Genomic DNA, 19,285 nt, shown 5'->3' with positions numbered 1-19,285 from the left:
GACTATATTGGCCTCAAAGACTGAATTCAGGAATAGTCATTTCTAGTCTCTGGAAGATTTCATATAAAATTGAAATGGTTTATTCCTGAAGATTTGATTGAACTTTTCTGAAAATCATGTGGACTTTATGTTTTCTGTTTTAGGAGATTGTTACTACTTTGTAAACTTGCTTAATGGTTTCCTATTCCTTCTTCTTCTTCTTCTTTTTTTTTGAAACAGAGTCTCATCCTGTCACCCAGTCTGGAGTCCAGTGGCATGATCTCTGCTCACTGCAACCTCCACCTGCCTGGTTCAAGCAGTTGTCTTGCCACAGCCTCCTGAGTAGCTGAGATTACAGTTGTGTGCCATCATGCCCAGCTAATTTTTGTGTTTTTAGTAAAGACAGGGTTTCACCATGTTGGCCAGGTTGGTCTCGAACTCTTGACCTCATGATTCACCTGCCTCAGCCTCCTAAAGTGCTAGGATTATAGGCATGAACCACTGCACTTGGCCCCTATTTCTTCACATTTTTTCTCTTGTGCTTTTGGTTTCAAATAAAAAAAAATCATTGCCCATACCAATGAAACTTTGTCCTTATGTTTTGTTCTAAGAGTTTTACAGTTTCAGTTCTTATGTTTAAGTCTTTAAACTATTTTGAATTGATTTTTGTGTATGGTGTAAGTTTTCCCAAGTTCATTTACTGAAAAGATTATTCTTTCCCCATTGTGTATTCTTTGTGCCTTTGTTGGAAGTTATTTAACTATATATGCATGGGTTTAATTCTGGGCTCTCTATTCTGTTTTGTTGCTATATGTGTCTGTTTTTATGCTGGTACCATATTGTTTGGATTGCTGTAATTTTGCAATATAGTTTAAAATCAGGAATTGTGGGGCTTTCAGCTTTGTTCTTTTTGCTCAGAATTTCTTTAGCTATTCAGTATCTTTTGTGGCTCACATGAATTTTAGGATTTTTTTTTTTTTCAGTGAAAAATGTCATTGGAATTTTGGTAGAGATTGTATTGAATCTGTAGCATACTTTGGGTATTATGAACATTTTAACAATATTAATTTTTTCCAACTCATGAACACAGGATATCTTTTCATTTTTTGTGTCATATATAATTTCTTTTATCAATATTCTATAGTTTTTAGTATACAGATCCTTCATCTCCTTGGTTATATTTAATTTTATTCTCTTTGATGCTATTATAAATTGAATTGTTTTTCTTGATTTCTTTTCTGGATAGTTTGTTGTTAGTGTACAAAAATGCAACTGATTTTTGTATATTATTTTATCCTGAACCTTTGCTGAGTTTGTTTACTAGTTCTAACAGTTATTTTTGTTACTGAGTCTTTAGAGTTTTATATACGTAAGATGCCATCTATAAACAGAGACAATTTTCCTATTGTCTCTGTTTTCTTCTGCTTTCATATTTGGATGCCTTTTATTTCTTTTTCTTGCTTAATTGCTGTGGATAGGATTTCAAGTATTTTGTTGAATAGAAGTGGTGAGAGTGGGCATCCTTGTCTTATTCCTGATCTTAGAGGCAAAGCTTTTAGATTTTCATTATTGAATATGATGTTAGCTATGGGCTTGTTATATATGGCCTTTATTATATAGAGGCACATGGCTTGTATAACTAACTGTAAGTCCTGAAAATGTTAACAATAATCATAACAATTCACATTTCTGTCACAGGGCATACAACATATTTTTATGCTCACTATATTATTTGATCTTTTTGTATTATCCTGTGAAAATGAAGAACAGTTGCTTATGTCGTTTTCCTAAAGAGGAACACAAGGCTCACAGGTACAGAGTTGGAAGTAATGGAGCCAAGCAGAGAAAAGCTCAGGCTTTGTGGAGCTTCATGCTTGTACGATTATGGATACCTTGTTTTAGAAAAATAATGCAGAACTACAAATACAAAATTAGGCATGTAAGTGAATATTTATTTGAAATGAAAAAGAAATTGCAACAAATTAGAAACTTACAAAAGCTTACAAATACATCAAATATCATGAATCTCAGAAAAATAAAACACTTTATTATTATTTTAAAAAGCTTTATAATACATTTTTAACATTTTGTGGCTGATTATTTTTGATTGTCTCTTCTTATGACTATGATTTTATATCATTTCTGTATAGGGAACAGAAGGATAATTCAGTCTTTGCTCTAGCATGGTTGAACAAAAATTTAAAGTTATTATTGATAGCTTAGGAAAGGTTATTTCCATTTCCATAACTTATCAGTAATGCCACATCTGTCACGTCCTTTGCAGTTTCTGGCTCAGGTGGTGCTACCTGTCTGGGGGAAAACCTTGGAGAGTTCTAGTCCTTTGATTTTGATTTCATGGCTCCTTATTGCAGGCTCTTAGTCACTGATCTGGCTCTATCAGGTTCTCACCCCTGTGGTGCCTGTCCTGGGTTCATGATATGGCCATGAAGCCTTGAAGGCTGGCCCCAGGGAGGTTGCCATGTGGTCTCTGGTTGGTCTCTGGTTGATATTTCTTCTTGAGGTTAAATATGGGATCAATTAGCCTGATGAGTGCAACCAAGGGTGGGTAATCAGTGAGGGTTGTCCAGATGTTGATGTGGTTGGTCATTAAGACCACCACCAGGGCTGGGAACGGTGACTCACGCCTTCAATCCTAGTACTTTGGGAGGCCGAGACTGGCAGATCACCTGAGGTCAGGAGTTTGAGATCAGCCTGGCCAACATGGCAAAACCCTGTCTCTACTAAAAAAATACAAAAATTAGCCGGGTGTGGTGGCGGGTGCTTGTAATTTCAGCTACTCTGGAGGCTAAGGCAGAAGAATTGCTTGAACCTGGGAGGTGGAGGTTGCAGTGAGCTGAGATCACGCCACTACACTCCAACCTGGATGACAGAGCGAGATTCCGTCTCAAAAAAAAAAAAAGAAAAAAAGAAAAGAAAAGAAAAGAAAAAAAAGACCACTAGCAAGGCACAGGTAGTGTCCCTGGACTTGAACAGTGCTGCTTGTCTCTAAGCCAAAGGGGGGTTCCTACTTCCTCTCCTCATCCCAGGAGGAAACTGTGCTGAACTTTAGAAGGGGCTCTTGCAAGTGTTGACCTAAAGCTTAAGCTTCAAGAGTTTTATGGTAGATTAGCCTTTACCACCAAGCTCAAAAACGATTTGCAAGTTAGATATTGGGCCTCAAATTTCTTGCTTCTCAGTGTCTTCCTAAAGGTGAACCAAGAAAAAACATTGTAGGGGCCTGTGGGGAAGGGAGAATAATTAGTCCATTATTCTTCTGGATTCTTTAAACATCCATGGGTGACATCCTGTTGGGTCTCTAGAGAACTACTGTCATTAAATTGTGTGTTGTCAGGCTATGCTTAGGACCCCTTAAAGAAATAGCTCCAAAAACTTTTCCTGGAGCCTAACGTGAGGCTGTCATAGAGGGTATCCTCTGTCATGATGACCTTTAATTAGCCATCATTTTTTAGACATCAGCATTATGTAGCTTAAACCTATGCTTTCCATTAGAACTTTCTGTGTTCTATATTTATGATGTGTAATATGGTAGCTACTAACCACAGGTGGTTATTAAACAGTTGAAATGGAAAGTAAGGCTAAGGAACTAATTGAATCTTTTATTTTATTGTACTTCATATGAATTACCATTTAAATAGCCTTTTGTGATCAGTGCCTACAGTATTGGATAGATCAAATTCAGATTATTAAAACAGTGATAGCCAACCTGTATGTAAGAGACCTGCCTCACTCAGGTCGGCTCAAACCATGTATGGTCAGTTTCTGGTAGTCAAAGCATCTATAGATTTTTCTGAACAGTTTTTCCTGCTCTGGACTAGGGGTCACTGGGGAGTCAGAATAGAAGGGTGTCATTAAAGAGAAGAACAAGATATGGACTTGCGATAATTTTATCTTGGGAAAACTTCATTTAGAGGGGGTGCAATGGGAAGAAAAGTGGAATTGTGGGACCAGGTGACCACACATCTCCAGGTTGTTAACATTCATATGGGATTTGCAGAGGGAAGCAGTCTTCCACAATTACTCACTGGAAATATAGTAGAGTAATTCTGATTTCTGTTAAATTAGCCAATCTTTTGTCATGAGATTTAATCACATTATGTTTCAAGGATGCAGTAACTATGCCTTGTTCTCTCTGAAAAAGCTATTTTGAAGATCAGTGAACACTGAATTAACTTAAAACAAGAGCAATGTTCACTGATCACTGACTCAGAGAAATTAAAAAGCAACCAACCAAACAACCAATCAGAGTTTAAGATAGAGTGTACACTGTGATCCCTTTATAAAACAAAAATATTGGCTAAAGGAAGGATTGGCAAGACGTGGATAATAATATCTTCTTCTTAGACTCTCTGCCAGCAACCTTATGTGTGCTTTGCATGTGCCATTTAATTGCATCTTGGTGACACAGCTAAGGGTTAGATATTTTCCATCTCCATTTTACAGATGGACAGATTGGGGCTCTTAGTACCTAGGAGAGGCCCAGCATTACCAGGTCAGCAGGCCACAGCTGGATTGAGTCCCAAGGTAGCTAGGACCCTTAACCTTAATACAGAGCTATTACCCCATGTGAATGGATACTATCAGGCTTTCTTATTTTGCTTATTTTTTTTTTTTGCCTATTGTAGGTTTTCATAAGTAAATATAGTTTAAAAAAATAGTAGGCAGCTGATATTTGAGGGACTTTGGACTGCTCAATGAAGATTTTCTTTGTAGGAAAAACTTATCAAATATTAGAATTAATCTACTTTTTGCCAGCCTCTTCTCCTCCCTATTTGAAAAGTCTGAATTGTATCCTTGCTATGTGCAAAGCATGGTGCTAGGTGCTAGGGTTCTGTGGCAAAGAAATCACACACAGTTTGTGCTTTGATGGGACTTATCCTCTGAACAAAGGAAATACTAACTCAAACCATTATAAGAAAGTCTGATAAGGTTATGGTAGGTCAAAGATAGGGCACTGCAAAAGACAGAGAGGGACCAATTTTGTCTGGAGTGAACTGGTGAAGGTTCCATGGAAATTTTAATTTAGTAGAAACCTGGAAGCATGAGTGGGAGCTCATCAGGAGCATGGTAGACTCGCTAGAGCCTGGGCAAGTGCTCATGCATCTAAATGGCTCCTCTGGCCGCCACTTGCTACTGTTTACCAGGCTCCCTTATACAGGGTTAATGAAAGGACTGAGCTGAAAGACCACCATTCCAATTTGGAACATCCGGAGACATCAGAAGGACCATTAGAAGACCCTAAGCTTGGCCGGACATGGTGGCTTATGCCTGTAATCCAAGCACTTTGGGAGGCCAAGGAGGGAGCGGATCACCTGAGGTCAGGAGTTTGAGACTAGCCTGAACAACATGGAGAAACCCTGCCTCTATTAAAAATACAAAAAATTATCTGGGCATGGTGATGCATGCCTGTAATCCCAGCCACTCAGGATGCTGAGGCAGGAGAATTGCTTGAACCTGGGAGGTGTAGGTTGCAGTGAGCCGAGATCACATCATTGCACTCCAGCCTGGGCAACAAGAGCAAAACTCCATCTTAAGAAGAAGAGGAAGAAGAAAAAAGAAGACCCTAAGCTTCTAGTTTTTTTTTTTTTACCAAATACTCTGAAATGAACCCCACCAACTTATGAATACTCTTATTTTTTTTGGTGGTGGAATTCCATGGGACTCCATTTTGTTCACCATTCTTGCAACATCAGTAAAACAACAAAGATGATTCTCACTCCCTCTTTTTTAAGAGAAAGAACTGGAACCTAGAATGAGTGACCCTGTGAGTTGCTGACCCTGTGAGTTGCTGTGTAAGTTTTGCAGAGACCAAGTTCTTCCATCCACATGGCATTTTGCTGTCTTCCCAATACCCTGAGGCATGATGCTTTCTTCATCTTTCACATGAGGGAGGTGACTGTCTCAGGGGTGTACAGTGAGAAGAGCAAAGTATCACAGAATGTGAAGGGCTCAGCTTGACTCCCTGCCCAGGGTGCTGTTGACCGGACCCAGATGCTGGAAGAGCTTGTTTCCTGACAGAGCCTCAGATCTGAGTGCCCTGGGTTCCCCTTGGCCATGACTTGGCTCCTTAGGTTGCTCTGTGTTGCAGAATTCATGCTGGACTGCACCCTAACCTAGGGAGTGCAAAGATAGCTCTTGGAGGGGAATGATGGAGGAAGAGGCAATCAGACAATGAGAGTTCGTTCTGAACTTGTGGGAATGCGGTGCTCCTGGTGGGGCGAGAGGAAGAAAGTGAGCATCTCTGGGAATCTCACATGAGGAAGACCAGACCAAACCCCTTACTTACAAAATGCTCTAGGAAACATGCCTCAATTGTCAGGCTTGATGACTTCTGAGTGGTTGCATTTGCTTCTGTAGAAGAAAAATATTTTCAAATATTAACTGGTGAAGTTTTATTTTTAGAGATAAAATTTTTTCTTTCAATTACTTCCACCATGAATATTAGACCTTGAAGCTCAGTTCTCTTGCCATAGGGAAGGCAGAATCTCAAAAAACTCAATGACATCAAAGAGTCATATTTACGCTTTTGCATCCCAATGTAGATCATCGAAAGATGTGGAATTTAATTGTAGGGGCTAGTGTCTTCAAAGAGAAGTGGTTGGCTAATCACCAAAATTCACAGCGATTATGTTGGTAAGTAATGTTTTAAAGCTTACATGGATCGCCTATTTTAACCTTGCTATTATTGTTACAGTCTTAAAGATGAGGAACCTGATGCCCAGGGAGAGGTTAATTAACTTGTCTAAGGTCACTCAGCTAAGAAGTGGTAGAACCAGGATTTGAGCTCAGGTTTGAGCCCATGCTTAATCACTCTGCACATTAACTCATATGCTGGGTATTCTGCTTGTGGTAGGGAATTCAGCAGGGAACAAGACTGCCAGGCTTCCAAGAGGCTCATGGTTGAGTCTTCCAATGTGAGTCTTTTGAAATTTCATTTGGGCCTTGCAAACAGGAAAAAACAAGAGTCTTTATTTTACTCATGAGAAAAAGAAAGCAAAAAAGAGGGGAATTGTCTTACTTAAGGTCATAGAAAGATATATTGCAAGATGGGATTAAAAACCATATATCTTGGCCAGGCGCAGTGGCTTACACCTGTAATCCCAGCACTTTGGAGGGCCAGGGCAGGTGGATCACCTGAGGTCAGCAGTTTGAGACCAGCCTGGCCAACATGGTGAAATCCCATCTCTACCCAAAATACAAAAATTAGCTGGGTGTGGTGGTGGGCACTTGTAATCCCAGCTACTTGGGAGGCTGAGGCAGGAGAATCCCTTGAACCTGGGAGGCAGAGGTTGCAGTGAACCGGGATTGGGCCACTGCACTCCGGCCTGGGTGACAAGAGCTTAAAAAAAAAACACTCCACCTTAAAAAAAAAAAAAAGGGACATCATATGTCTCATCAGCACCCTCATGTTCTTTCTCCGCTCTGGGAGCACACTCCATTTAGCAGGCTTGGGGTTAGTGTTAATGTCTGGACAATTAAGCACAACTTCCCTTGGGCTGGATCTCCAGAGCCTAAGAACACTGGTGGCCAAAGGATGGTGTCTTGTGGAAGGAGGGCAAGCAAAAGTGTAAAGCAAAATTTGCTTTTGGATTTTGGTGATACTCGCAGGTAAAGTGTCCCTGGGATAAGGGTAGATTCTGGGTCAGGGGAATGTCTGTGGATAAAGTCATTGTTGGTGTGTTCAGAGAGGCAGAGTCAGAGATTCACAGATATAGTAATGGGATGTGGTGATTGGGAGAGGAGGGCTTTTCTAATCAGGACTTTTATGGAAATTATCCTTGGTCAAGAGAAGGGGCATGTTGCCAACATGGCCACCAAGGGAAAAAAAAGGAGAGATCCAGCACGGTTGCTAGTAAGAGACTCTTCTGTTGGGCTCCCACCAGCAGCTCTAGGATCAGGCCTGGATATGAGATGTCTCTTACCTGTTGGGCTTTTGAAATGTACCCAATGAACACACCAGCCCACAGAAGGATGAACAGCAACGAAATCCTTTCTGGCAATCTTCCTGGGATGCACACCGTTGAGTACAGTTTTCAGGCTCTAATTTGCAGGGTGTAGGTTCCAAGATGTACTCTGGAACAAACAAGTAAGAGAAGGGCCTCAACACCAGGCTGGGGTAATGTTCAGAACTCAGAAAGCCCAGGGAACTGCCAGGAAAGCTGCCACCCTCGTCTGCCTTGCATGGTTCCAGGGCGGTGGCATCAGGTTTTGTCCTCACCTGCTGCCTTCCTCTGAGTTCTGAGCAGGGAAGCAGGGCATGGGTATTTTTTCATCAAGAATAGAGTTTGGCAGAACCCTGCACCCACTGGTCATTCATCATCCTTGTAGGTCAGACGCCAAGTCCCCATAGGGCCATGGTTGGGTCCCTATCAACAATATTAATGGTGTATATGGTGAACAAGAAAGAGGTTTGTACAATCATTCTGCACTGACTCCTTGTGTGGTCTTCAGCAAGTCATAGAGCTTCTCACTAGTAACATAGTTCACCCTTAGGTTAACCTAACCTGGGTTATTTGTGTATAGGAAGAATGAATGAAAGAAAGATAAGTTTTGGCAAAGGATGAAGACCACGCAGCAAACTGAAAGTACTGGATTAGAGAACTGGGACCCAATTCACAAGTAAGTTCTGGGAGTGACTTCTTTCATGGTAAGAAAGGTGGAGATTTCAGAATGGGGTTCAAAGATTCAGCTTCCTTTTCTTCCTTGGTGTCTCCCGATCAGGAGGCCAGAGGACCAGGATGCCCCACTTTCTACTGTTGGAGGAGAATAAGCATCTTTATGTTGCCTTCCTATTTCCTCCTCTACCCTCAAGTATTTCAGTTCAAAGCTAAGACCTACCTGCCCTGGGAGTTTCTTCCCTAAGGCCACAACTCACAGTCTCCTTTCTATTCCTGAATTCTAAGGATGGGCCCCATTAACCCCTTTCTCCAAGCCCTTCCAGGTCCTAATTTTTGTACCTTGTGACTTGCCCTTTCTTTGGGGGCAAAAGTCAAAAGAAGGGCATTCTATTACCCATCTGTGAGTCTATTTCTATGCAGATATTTGTAATTAGAAGGGAATCTATAGGATATTATGATTTGAAACCAAAGAAGGAAGAAAGAGGTTATGACTATAATTGCAGCAGCAAATAGCACCAGATTTGGGGTAAAAGAAGCTGAGGTCCAAGCTGTTGACAATTTAACAGAGACCAATAACTAGTACTCACCCTTGGCCTCTCAGCTATCCTATGGCTCACTGGGGCACTGCAAGAAAGTGGAGCTAGTCTACACTTTGAAGAGCTTGGGGCTCAATAGAACAGTTTAGGGATAGACACCATGATCCAGAGATCTCAGAGAGGTCGCCTTTTTCAGGTTTTGACCCCTCTTCTGGGTATCTGGTCCCAACTTCACTCACATCACTTACCAGTCTTAGAAAGCCTCTTTGTGACTTTCCTCGAATTCTGATTCTCCAATTAACTCTACCCTGCGCATTCCTATTTTCTTGAAGCTTGCTTAGTCCCTCTTAGTCCTACAAACCTGCATGCCTTTTCTGAAACTTCTAAAGCAGGACCTCGCCTCCCCAGACACATGAGCTACCACACATATCCCTCTTCTGAGCTCCAGTATTCTGAAGATGTTTTCCCCATAGAAGAGTGGATGTATGAGGAATAACAGTTCTTTTCCCATTTGGTGTTGGTTGAGGTCAACATTACTATAGCCAGAGCTCTTTTGAGTTGAGCTGGGCTGTGGTGGCTGCTGAGATGGACTCTACACTGTCCCATTGATGCAAATTACCAGTAATTGTGCAGTACCTCTGGTGTTCGAAAATGTGGAATAAAATGCAAGCCTTTTTCCCCCTAACTTCCAAAACATCCTCAAAGGCCAAGGTTATATAGATTCCAGCTTGAGTTCTACTAACGTCATTGTCTCTCTGTTTTAATGCTTGACAAGGGAGTCCAAGCATCTGTGAAGGAGCCATGGGAAGCAAGATTAAGCTGGATGATAAGGCTGATCACATTTACAGCATTTAATATTACTGAGCATTTACCATGGTCTAGTAAGAGTGAGCTATGTCTGCATGCATTATCTGTTCTCCTCCAACTATCCCCATATAATCGTATCCATTACAAGGATAAAAACATAAGGCCCAGATACTTTGCCCAAGGTCACTCAGTAAGCAATGGAGCAGGGATTCAAACCTAGATCTTGCCAACAATAAAGCTTGGGCCCTTGAACATGACACAGTATTTTTCCAAGAGATGTGACAGACTATCAGCCCTCAGATCCTCTCCTGTCCACAGATTTTACTTCCCTCCCTGGCCCAGACCCAGCACCTACTCAGAAAATGCAGCTTGAGACTCCCAGGCACCAGCGGCAGTGCTAGGCAGAACACCGCCAGGATCTGGAGAGGCAGCACAGGATTCATGGTGCCAGTGGGACAGGTAAGTTCTGGGCCAAAGATTGCTGGGTTTGACCAGGCACTGCTGTGAGGAGAAGAGAGGGAAAGAGGGCAAAGTGGAGCCCGCTGTGACTCCTAGCCTTTCACTGTGTACTCCAATCAAAAAGGCAGGGCAGAAAGCCAAGCACCTCCCAGTCACACCCACTCCAGGGCCACGTAGTGTTTTCATATCACCCATGTCCCCTGATACTGATCTTGCTCTCTCTCTCATCTGTACCTAGGTCTTATTCATGTCCCTTAACACTTTTTATAATTTTTCCCTGTGGAAATTGTATATGTCTTTCTTATATTTATTCACAGAGGCTTGAATTTTTTTTTTTTTTTTTTTTTTTTGAGACGGAGTTTGGCTCTTGTCACCCAGGCTGGAGTGCAATGGCTCAATCTCGGCTCACCCGCAACCTCCGCCTCCTGAGTTCAGGCAATTCTCCTGCCTCAGCCTCCTGAGTAGCTGGGATTACAGGCACACGCCACCATGCCCAGCTAATTTTTTGTATTTTTAGTAGAGACGGGGTTTCACCATGTTGACCAGGACGGTCTCGATCTCTCGACCTCGTGATCCACCCGCCTCAGCCTCCCAAAGTGCTGGGATTACAGGCTTGAGCCACCGCGCCCGGCTCTTTTTTTTTTTTTTTTTTTTTGAGGAGTCTCACTTTGTCACCCAGGCTGAAGTGTAGTGGCGCAACGTCAGCTCACTGCAGCCTCCTCCTCCTGGGTTCAAGTAATTCTCGTGCCTCAGCCTCTTGAGTAGCTGGGATTAGTAGACATGCACCACCATGTCTGGCTAATTTTTGTACTTTTAGTAGAGATGGTGTTTCACTATGTTAGCCAGGCTAGTCATGAACTCCCAACCTCAGGAGATACACCCGTCTCAACCTCTCAAAGTTCTGGGATTACAGGTGTGAATCACTGTGAAGTTTTAAAAGGAAATTGTGAATGCTATTATAACTTTTCAATTAATTCCTTTATTATAAAGACGCATGCACACACATGTTCATTGCAGCACTATTTACAATAGCAAAGACATGAAATCAACCCAAATGCCCATCAATGATAGACTGGATAAAGAAAATGTGGCACGTATACACCATGGAGTACTATGCGGCCATAAAAGGAATAAGACCATGTTCTTCGCAGGGACCTGGATGGAGCTGGAAGCTATTATCCTTGGCAAACTAAAACAGGAACAGAAAACCAAACACCCCATGTTCTCATTTATAAGTGGGAGCTGAACATGGACACAGGGAGGGAAACAACAAACCCTGGGGCTTGTCTGGGGAGGGAGAGCATCAGGAAAAGTAGCTAATGCATGCTGGGCTTGATACCTAGGTGATGGGTTGATAGGTGCAGCGAACCATCATGGCACATGTTTACCTATAAAACAAACCTGCACATCCTGCACATTTCCCCTGGAATTTAAAATAATATCAAAAATATAGCTCCGTCATATAGAGTTTTGTGTAATGAATTGATAAAAATAATTTATAATTAGGCCGAGTGTGGTGGCTCACACCTGTAATCCCAGCACTTTGGGACGCTGAGAGGGGTGGATCACTTGAGGTCAGGAGTTTGAGACCAGCCTGGCCAACGAGGCAGAACCCCATCTCTACTAAAAATACAAAAAATCATCTGAGTGTGATGGCACATGCCTGTAATCCCAGTTACTCAGGAGGCTGAGGCACGAATTGCTTAAACCCAGGAGGTGGAGGTTGCAGTGAGCCAAGATCGCGCCACTGCACTCCAGCCTGGGTGACAGAGTGATACTCTGTCTTAAAAAGAAAAAAAGGAAGAATTTATAATGAACACATCTATTATGTGCAAATAGCCACTTCTTAAAAGGGCTCATGTTATAATGTCTGGCTTCACAACTATGGAAATTGGAGTGGCTTCCTGTAGCTACCCTCACTAAAAAAGAAAAAAAGAAGAAAAATCATGTCATTTCTTTTTGAGAAATAATGACATTGTAAATATTTGCATGACTAAGTAAAGGTGGCAGAAGGTAGGTAACAAAAGATAAGGATTCAAAAATGAGAAAATAAAAGATTATTTACATTAAATATACAGGGGAACTAAAAGATAATGCAATAAAATGTGGGTTAATTCTAAGCACCTTTTTAAAAATTATATTTTTTCTTTTCTTTTTTCCTGTAAAGAATTTTGTACTTAGAAAGCAGATATATTCATTTATTCTGTTAAAAGTTTTCCTTTTAACAGAAAAGGAAACCTCTGTTAGCAAGAACACACGACTGGTTATGTGGGAGGAGGAGGCGTCATTCCTGCAGAAGCCCTATCCCAGGCGTCCCCAAACTTTGTACACAGGGGGCCAGTTCACTGTCCCTCAGACCATTGGAGGGCCACCACATACTGTGCTCCTCTCACTGACCACCAATGAAAGAGGTGCCCCTTCCTGAAGTGCGGCGGGGGGCCGGATAAATGGCCTCAGGGGGCTGCATGCGGCCCGCGGGGCCGTAGTTGGGGGACGCCTGCCCTATCCTGTAGGTAGAAGAACAGAGCCAGGAGAAGGCCAAGGCAGGAAGCAAGGACTCTTGCTGTGTCCTGACTTGGCTAGTGGAGACAGCGAGGAGCTGAAGATCATTCCTTCTTTCCTTCCCTCTCCACAGGCAACTCTGCAGGGAAGTGTGTGACCGTCTGGCCAGACTTAGGGCTCACACTCTGGTCAGAGTCATGCCATTCCAGACACTGCTGCCAGTCCTGGTTCTTTGCGTGTTGCTGCTGCAGGCCCAGGGAGGATACCGTGACAAGAAGAGGATCCAGAGTAGGTGATGGGCTGCTGGATGGGTGAGGGGCAGTTGGGTAGGGGGAACGGCGGAGCTGTGTCCTGTCTGAGTAGGACCTAGGAGTTGGAACATTTCTGTATATCTAGTTCTGACCACAATGCTGTGCAGACTCTGGGCTCTCCCAAACCATGGCCCTCCAGCCCCTTAGCTGGTCCTGGGAATAGTAATGGGAATGAAGGGGGAACCTACATCTTTTGTTCATTCCTAATACTTAGAGACAAATGGTAGATCCCATAGTGAAAGGTGAGTCAGGGCTGAGAGTCCAGTGGGAAAGCAGGACAATTATTCTTTGATTTATGCACATTTGTGAGGAGTAAACATCTAAAAGTGGTTATGAGGCTAGGTGTAGGTGTAGAAATGGGTGTAAGTGTAGGGTAAAAAGGACATACAGCAATGAAAAGTTGGAGTATACAGAACAAAGTTAAGGTTATCATCAAAGGGGCCAGGGGGTGGTGGGAAGGGGTATTAGGGACAGTGACAGTGAGAAGAGGAGAGAGAGGGATGAGAGGCAAGCTCATCTTCTTTTCTGGACTCTGCAAATTCTGGAGAATAGGGAGGATTTGGAAATGTCTCAGGCTTCTTTGAGCTCTCAGGGTCAGACTGTAGATTCTGTAGGGGTGACTTCACCAAGGCAATGATTAATAGGGAGACAGAGTTCTGAATGCATGTGTATGAAGAGGGTCCAGGAAGCCCAGGTATTGAGGTCTACTGGGGTGAGGTGGCAGGGCGGGGAGACAGGATTTAAGATACTACCAATTACCGCCAGGTGCACTGGTTCATGCCTGTAATTCCAGCACTTTGGAAGGCCTAGGTGGGCAGATTACAAGGTCAGGAGTTTGAAACCAGCCTGAACAACATGGTGAAACCTGTCTCTACTAAAAAAAATACAAAAATTAGCCTGGTGTGGTGGTAAGTGGCTGTAATCCCAGCTATTTGGGAGGCTGAGGCAGGAGAATCGCTTGAATCTGGGAGGTGGAGGTTGCAGTGAGCCGAGGTTACAGTGAGCCGAAATCATACCACTGCACTCCAGCCCGGATGACAGAAAGAGATTCCGTCTGAAAAAAAAAAAGACAATAAAACAATAAAAAAATAAAGATACTACCAATCACTAGCATGGGCTAGAAGGAAGTTCCCTGAAAAGTGCAGGAGAGTCATGGTGGGGGAGGGGTGGGAGGCTTGGTTCTGCCTTGGAGGAGCGTCAAGCTTGAGAAGGGTGTTCTGTAGGTGCGTGGTTTCATTGACTGCTCCTGCATCATTTCAGGAATCAAGATCTGTAAGAAGCAACCCAGCATAGATCTATGTATCCACCACTGTTCATATTTCCAAAAGTGTGAAGCAAGTAACATATGCTGTTCAGCCTTCTGTGGGAACGTTTGCATGAGCATCCTGTGAGTAGGAGAGTGGGCTGGGATATGCTTCCTGCTCCCTGCACCCTTCCATCCGAGACTGTGCCCACATCCAAAGCACAAGGACCTCAAATCTCCAGCACAAGAACATCAACATGAATGTCGCCCTCCCTCCTGCCTGAACTCCTTGTCCCAGTCAAATAAACCAGAACAAATACCCAGGGATCCTGCCTCTTTTGCTGCCACTACAGGTGATTATTGAGAGCCCACTGTAACCCCCAAAGATGCCCCTTTCTTCTTGGGTCTTGGTCTTCGATTTCTCTCCCTGGTTATGCTTCTCTACCCTCTCTCTCCCTCTGTGGCCCATGAATCCCTGCCAGCCCTCCAGGAGGCTCAGCCCCTGGCTGTTTTGCTCATTGAACCAGTACCCCGGGGGAGAAAATTCTCATGTGCAGCATCTCCCTACGCTAAGGAGAATATTTTTCACCCGGGAGTCAGAAGGACCCATTAAGCGTGAGGTGGGTGGTGGTTAGAACCCAAGGTAAAGAGTGGGAGACCCCAAAGCACTGCTTTGCTCTCCTTAGCCTTGGGGTACCCCCACTTCATGTTCCCCAATCTCTCTCTGAGGTTCAGATTACTGTCTCTTGACAATGAGGATAATGAGTCCCAGGAAGGCCGATGACATGCTTAAGGCACAAGAGAGTGAGAGGATATGATGCGGCTGGAAGAGGGTGTTTCCTCTAGGCTGCCTTTTTGCTCACTTCTCTCCATTACCTGAGACCAGAGGCATCCAAGTGAGTCGGTGAGTGCCTACACCAACCCCAAAGCTCCTCCTATCCAGCACCCACCAACATGGCTACTCTTTGAGGGGACCCAATTTGGGTCTCAGGATCTGACACTCCAGCACCTTCCATTAACTGAATAGTCCCTATCTTTCCCAAGCCCTCTTCCTTAGGGGCTCATTCTCTTTTCTTTTGATCAAGAGGAAGTCCAAGGGGTGGGAAACATGTTGTCCATGCTGTGTTGCTAAGGAGTAATGGGCACAGAGTGGCTGTGGGTCTTGTCTGTCATCCTACTGTGAGTTGGTGGAAATTAATCACTGCGGTAGAGACTCTTTCTTACTCTATGCAATCGTGACTCCTCTGAAATGATCTTGGGTTCGGTCACATATGTGTCAAATGTGAAGAGGTTTCAAGTGGACAGGCCATGCCCAGAGGCAGGTGTGCAGTGTTATGCTCCAGTCTAGTGCTTCTTGCTGGGCCATTCAATGAAAGAGACATCAGTGAAGAAAATTTTCCCATCAGACCAGAGGCTGTGATCCAACTCAGAGGCATCACTGAGCTCTGGGGTTTTTTCAGGCTCGTCTTTACCTCTGCTAAAAGCTTCTCTTGGACAAGGGCATCATAGAAAAGAGATCATGACCAACCGCTATTACAGAAATCACCAGAGGTAGGTGGGCTGTAAGGGGATGGTCTCCAAGAGACCATCCACTCCACAATCACCCGGACTTCTGTGTGTGTTAGGGGAGGAGAGGCTTCTGCAGGTCCATGGTGTTCTGTCTCTATCTATATTGCCTGCAGCAAAAAGAAGAAAGTACTTAGGAATTCAGGGACAATGTTCAGTATATTCCCAGCATATGGTTTGGGACAGAACATACAGATCTGCGACAACCAGAAGCATGACTAAGATCGGTATAATTGGTTTGTTCTGCTCACCACATGCCCATTGTGTGGGGGCTCCACGTTCCTAGAGGCAAAGAGGAAGAGCCACCAGCCAAATAGGTATCAGCACCTCCAACTCCGACATCTTCAAAGGTAGGTGGGGGTCAGGGTCCTGGGGCTGGAAGTGTGAACCTGTAAAAGCTTTCATCTTTGTCTTGCTTGGATGGGTTCCCTGTCCAAATCATGCCCCCATATCCTGCCAACACTATCCGTCTATGGAATAAATTTTTGTTTATGTTGTTCAAATGGAGAAACTGAGGCAGAGATAACATGGATGGACATTGTGTGTCTCCACATGTGATATCCTGAGGACACAGTATCACCTACATGCTATTCCCGCTGAGAATACATAACTTATATCTAATCCTAAGGAAATCTCAGTTAAACTCCAAATGAGGACTATTCAGTTCGAAGAAAATGCTGGCTGTATTCTTCCAAAATTTGAATTTTATAAAAGACGAAGGACATTATTGGGTGAACTAATAAAATTTAATACTCATGGTAGAATAGATAAAAATATGTTTTATCAAGGTTAAATTTAACAAAGTTGATAACCGTAGTATGATCCTGTAAGACAATGCTCAGGTTGTTAAGAAGTACTCATGGAAGTATTTAAAAATGAGGGCCATGATAAATAAAATTTACTCTTGAATTGTTCAAAAAACATGAGAGAGAGAGATAGAGCGAGCAAATATGAGAATCTGGGTAAATGGTATGCAGATCATCTTTGTACTATTCTTACCCTTGTAACTTTGATATTATTTCCAATAATATAGCTTAACTCACTTTAAGCTAACTACTGGTTCATCTCCATACTATCCCAGCTGATGCTCTCTGCAAAACACCACCTCCTGGCAGGAGACCAACCAGCAAAAAAAAAAAAAAAAAAACTAAGAACCCTCACAGAGTCCATTTTACCCCCCTGCCACCTCCACTGGAACAGGTGCTGGTATCCACAGTAAGAGACCAATAGATGGTTCACATCACAGGACTCTGTGGAGGCAACTCCCAGCACCAGCCCAGAGCCTGGTAGACTTGCTGGGTGGCTTTTCCCAGAAGAGAGATAAAAATCACTATAGCTCAGCTCTCAGGAATCCACATTCATAAGAAAAGGGGGAGAGTACTACATCAAGGGAACACCTGGTGGGATAAAAGAATCTGAACAACAGCCTTCAGCCCTAGACCTTCCTTCTCCTAGAGCCTACCCAAATTAGGAGAAAGCAGAAACCCAACTCTGGTAATACGACAAAACGAGGCTCTTTAACACCACCCCTCCCCCAATAAATTATACTAGCTCACCAGCAATGGATCCAAACCAAGAAATCCCTGATTTACCTGAAAAAGAATTCAGGTTAGTTATCAAGCTAATCAGGAAGGCACCAGAAAATGGCAAAACCCAATGCAAGGAAATAAAAAAATATATATACAAGAAGTGAAAGGAGAAATATTCAAGGAGATAGATAGCATAAAGAAAAAACAATAAAAATTTTAGAAAACACTGAACACACTTATAGAAATGCAAAATGCTCTGGAAAGTCTCAGCAATAGAACTGAATAAGTAGAAGAAATTCAGAGCTTGAAGACAAGGTCTAATTAATCCAATCCAACAAAGATAAAGAAAAAAGAATAAGAAAATATGAACAGGCCAGGCGCGGTGGCTCACGCCTGTAATCCCAGCACTTTGGGAGGCCGAGGTGGGTGGATCACGAGGTCAAGAGATCGAGACCATCCTGGCCAACATGGTGAAACCCCGTCTCTACTAAAAAATACAAAAATTAGCTGGGCGTGGTGGCATGCACCTGTAGTCCCAGCTACTCGGGAGGCCGAGGCAGGAGAATTGCTTGAACCCAGGAGGCAGAGATTGCAGTGAGCCAAGGTTGTATTACTGCACTCCAGCCTGGCGCTTGGCGACAGAGCAAGACTCTGTCTCAAAAAAAAAAAAAAAAAAAAAAAAAGAATTCAGCAAAGTTTCCAGATACAAGATTAATGTACACAAATCAGTAGCTCTTCTATACACCAACAGTGACCAAGAGGAGAATCAAATCAAGGACTCAACCCCTTTTACAATAGCTGCAAAAACAAACAAACCCAAAAAACAAAAAAAAATCTTAGGAATATACTTAATCAAGGAGGTGAAAGACCTCTACAAGGAAAACTACAAAACACTGCTAAAAGAAATAATAGATGACACAAACAAATGGAAACATATCCCATGCTCATGGATGGATAGAATCAATATTGTGAAAATGACTGTACTGCCAGAAGCCGGCCTCTAAGGAAGAGGGCTTGGGAAAGATAGGGACTATTCAGTTAATGGAAGGTGCTGGAGTGTCAAGTCCTGAGACCCAAATTGGGTCCCATCAGAGGATTAGCCATGTTGGTGGGTGCTGGATAGGAGGAGCTTTGGGGTTGGTGTAGGCACTCACTCTCACTAGGATGCCTCTGGTCTCAGGTGATGGAGAGAAGTGAGCAAAAAGGAGCCTAGAGGAAACACCCTCTTCCAGCCGCATCATATCCTCTCACTCTCTTGTGGCCTTGGGCTTGCTGGACTTCTTGGGACTCATTATCCTCATGATAAGTAGATAGTAATCTGAACCTTACAGAGAGATTAGGGATCATGGGGTGGCAGTGCACCAAGGCTAAGGAGAGCAAAGCAGTTCTTGGGGGCCTCCCACTCTTTTACCCCCCCCTCCCCCAGGTTCTAACCGCCACCCACCTCATGCTTAATGGGTCCTTCTGACTCCAGGGTGAGAAATATTCTCCTTAGTATTGGTAGATGATGCACATGAGCAGTTTCTACCCCGGGGGTACTGGTTCAGTGACCATAGCAGCAAGTGGCTGAGCCTCCTGAGGGCTGGCAGGGATGCATGGGTAGAGAAGCATAACCAGAGAGAGAAACTGAAGACCAGGACACAAGAAGAGAAGGGCATTTGTGGGGGCTGCAGTGGGCTCTTAATGATCCCCCGTAGTGGCAGTAAAAGAGGCAAGA

At 43.4% G+C, this 19,285-nt stretch overlaps 2 protein-coding genes across 2 annotated transcripts; one reads left to right on the top strand and one right to left on the bottom strand.

Moving 5' to 3' along the window:
- Positions 1-6,305: 6,305 nt before the first annotated feature.
- Positions 6,306-10,401, bottom strand: WFDC13 (WAP four-disulfide core domain 13). Its single transcript, XM_003936517.3, has 3 exons — positions 10,314-10,401; positions 7,920-8,070; positions 6,306-6,348 (listed from the first exon to the last, which is right to left on the bottom strand). Exons 1-3 carry the CDS (start codon positions 10,399-10,401, stop codon positions 6,306-6,308), a joined length of 282 nt encoding a protein of 93 aa, XP_003936566.1.
- Positions 8,058-14,790, top strand: WFDC10B (WAP four-disulfide core domain 10B). The gene is made up of 4 exons (XM_003936449.4): positions 8,058-8,616; positions 10,277-10,417; positions 13,053-13,207; positions 14,491-14,790. Exons 3-4 carry the CDS (start codon positions 13,117-13,119, stop codon positions 14,619-14,621), a joined length of 222 nt encoding a protein of 73 aa, XP_003936498.1. The 5' UTR covers positions 8,058-8,616; positions 10,277-10,417; positions 13,053-13,116; the 3' UTR covers positions 14,622-14,790.
- Positions 14,791-19,285: the final 4,495 nt, after the last annotated feature.

This window comes from Saimiri boliviensis, chromosome 9, assembly GCF_048565385.1.
Source record: "Saimiri boliviensis isolate mSaiBol1 chromosome 9, mSaiBol1.pri, whole genome shotgun sequence".
Lineage (NCBI taxonomy): Eukaryota > Metazoa > Chordata > Mammalia > Primates > Cebidae > Saimiri > Saimiri boliviensis.
This window is presented reverse-complemented; position numbering and strand designations above follow the sequence as displayed.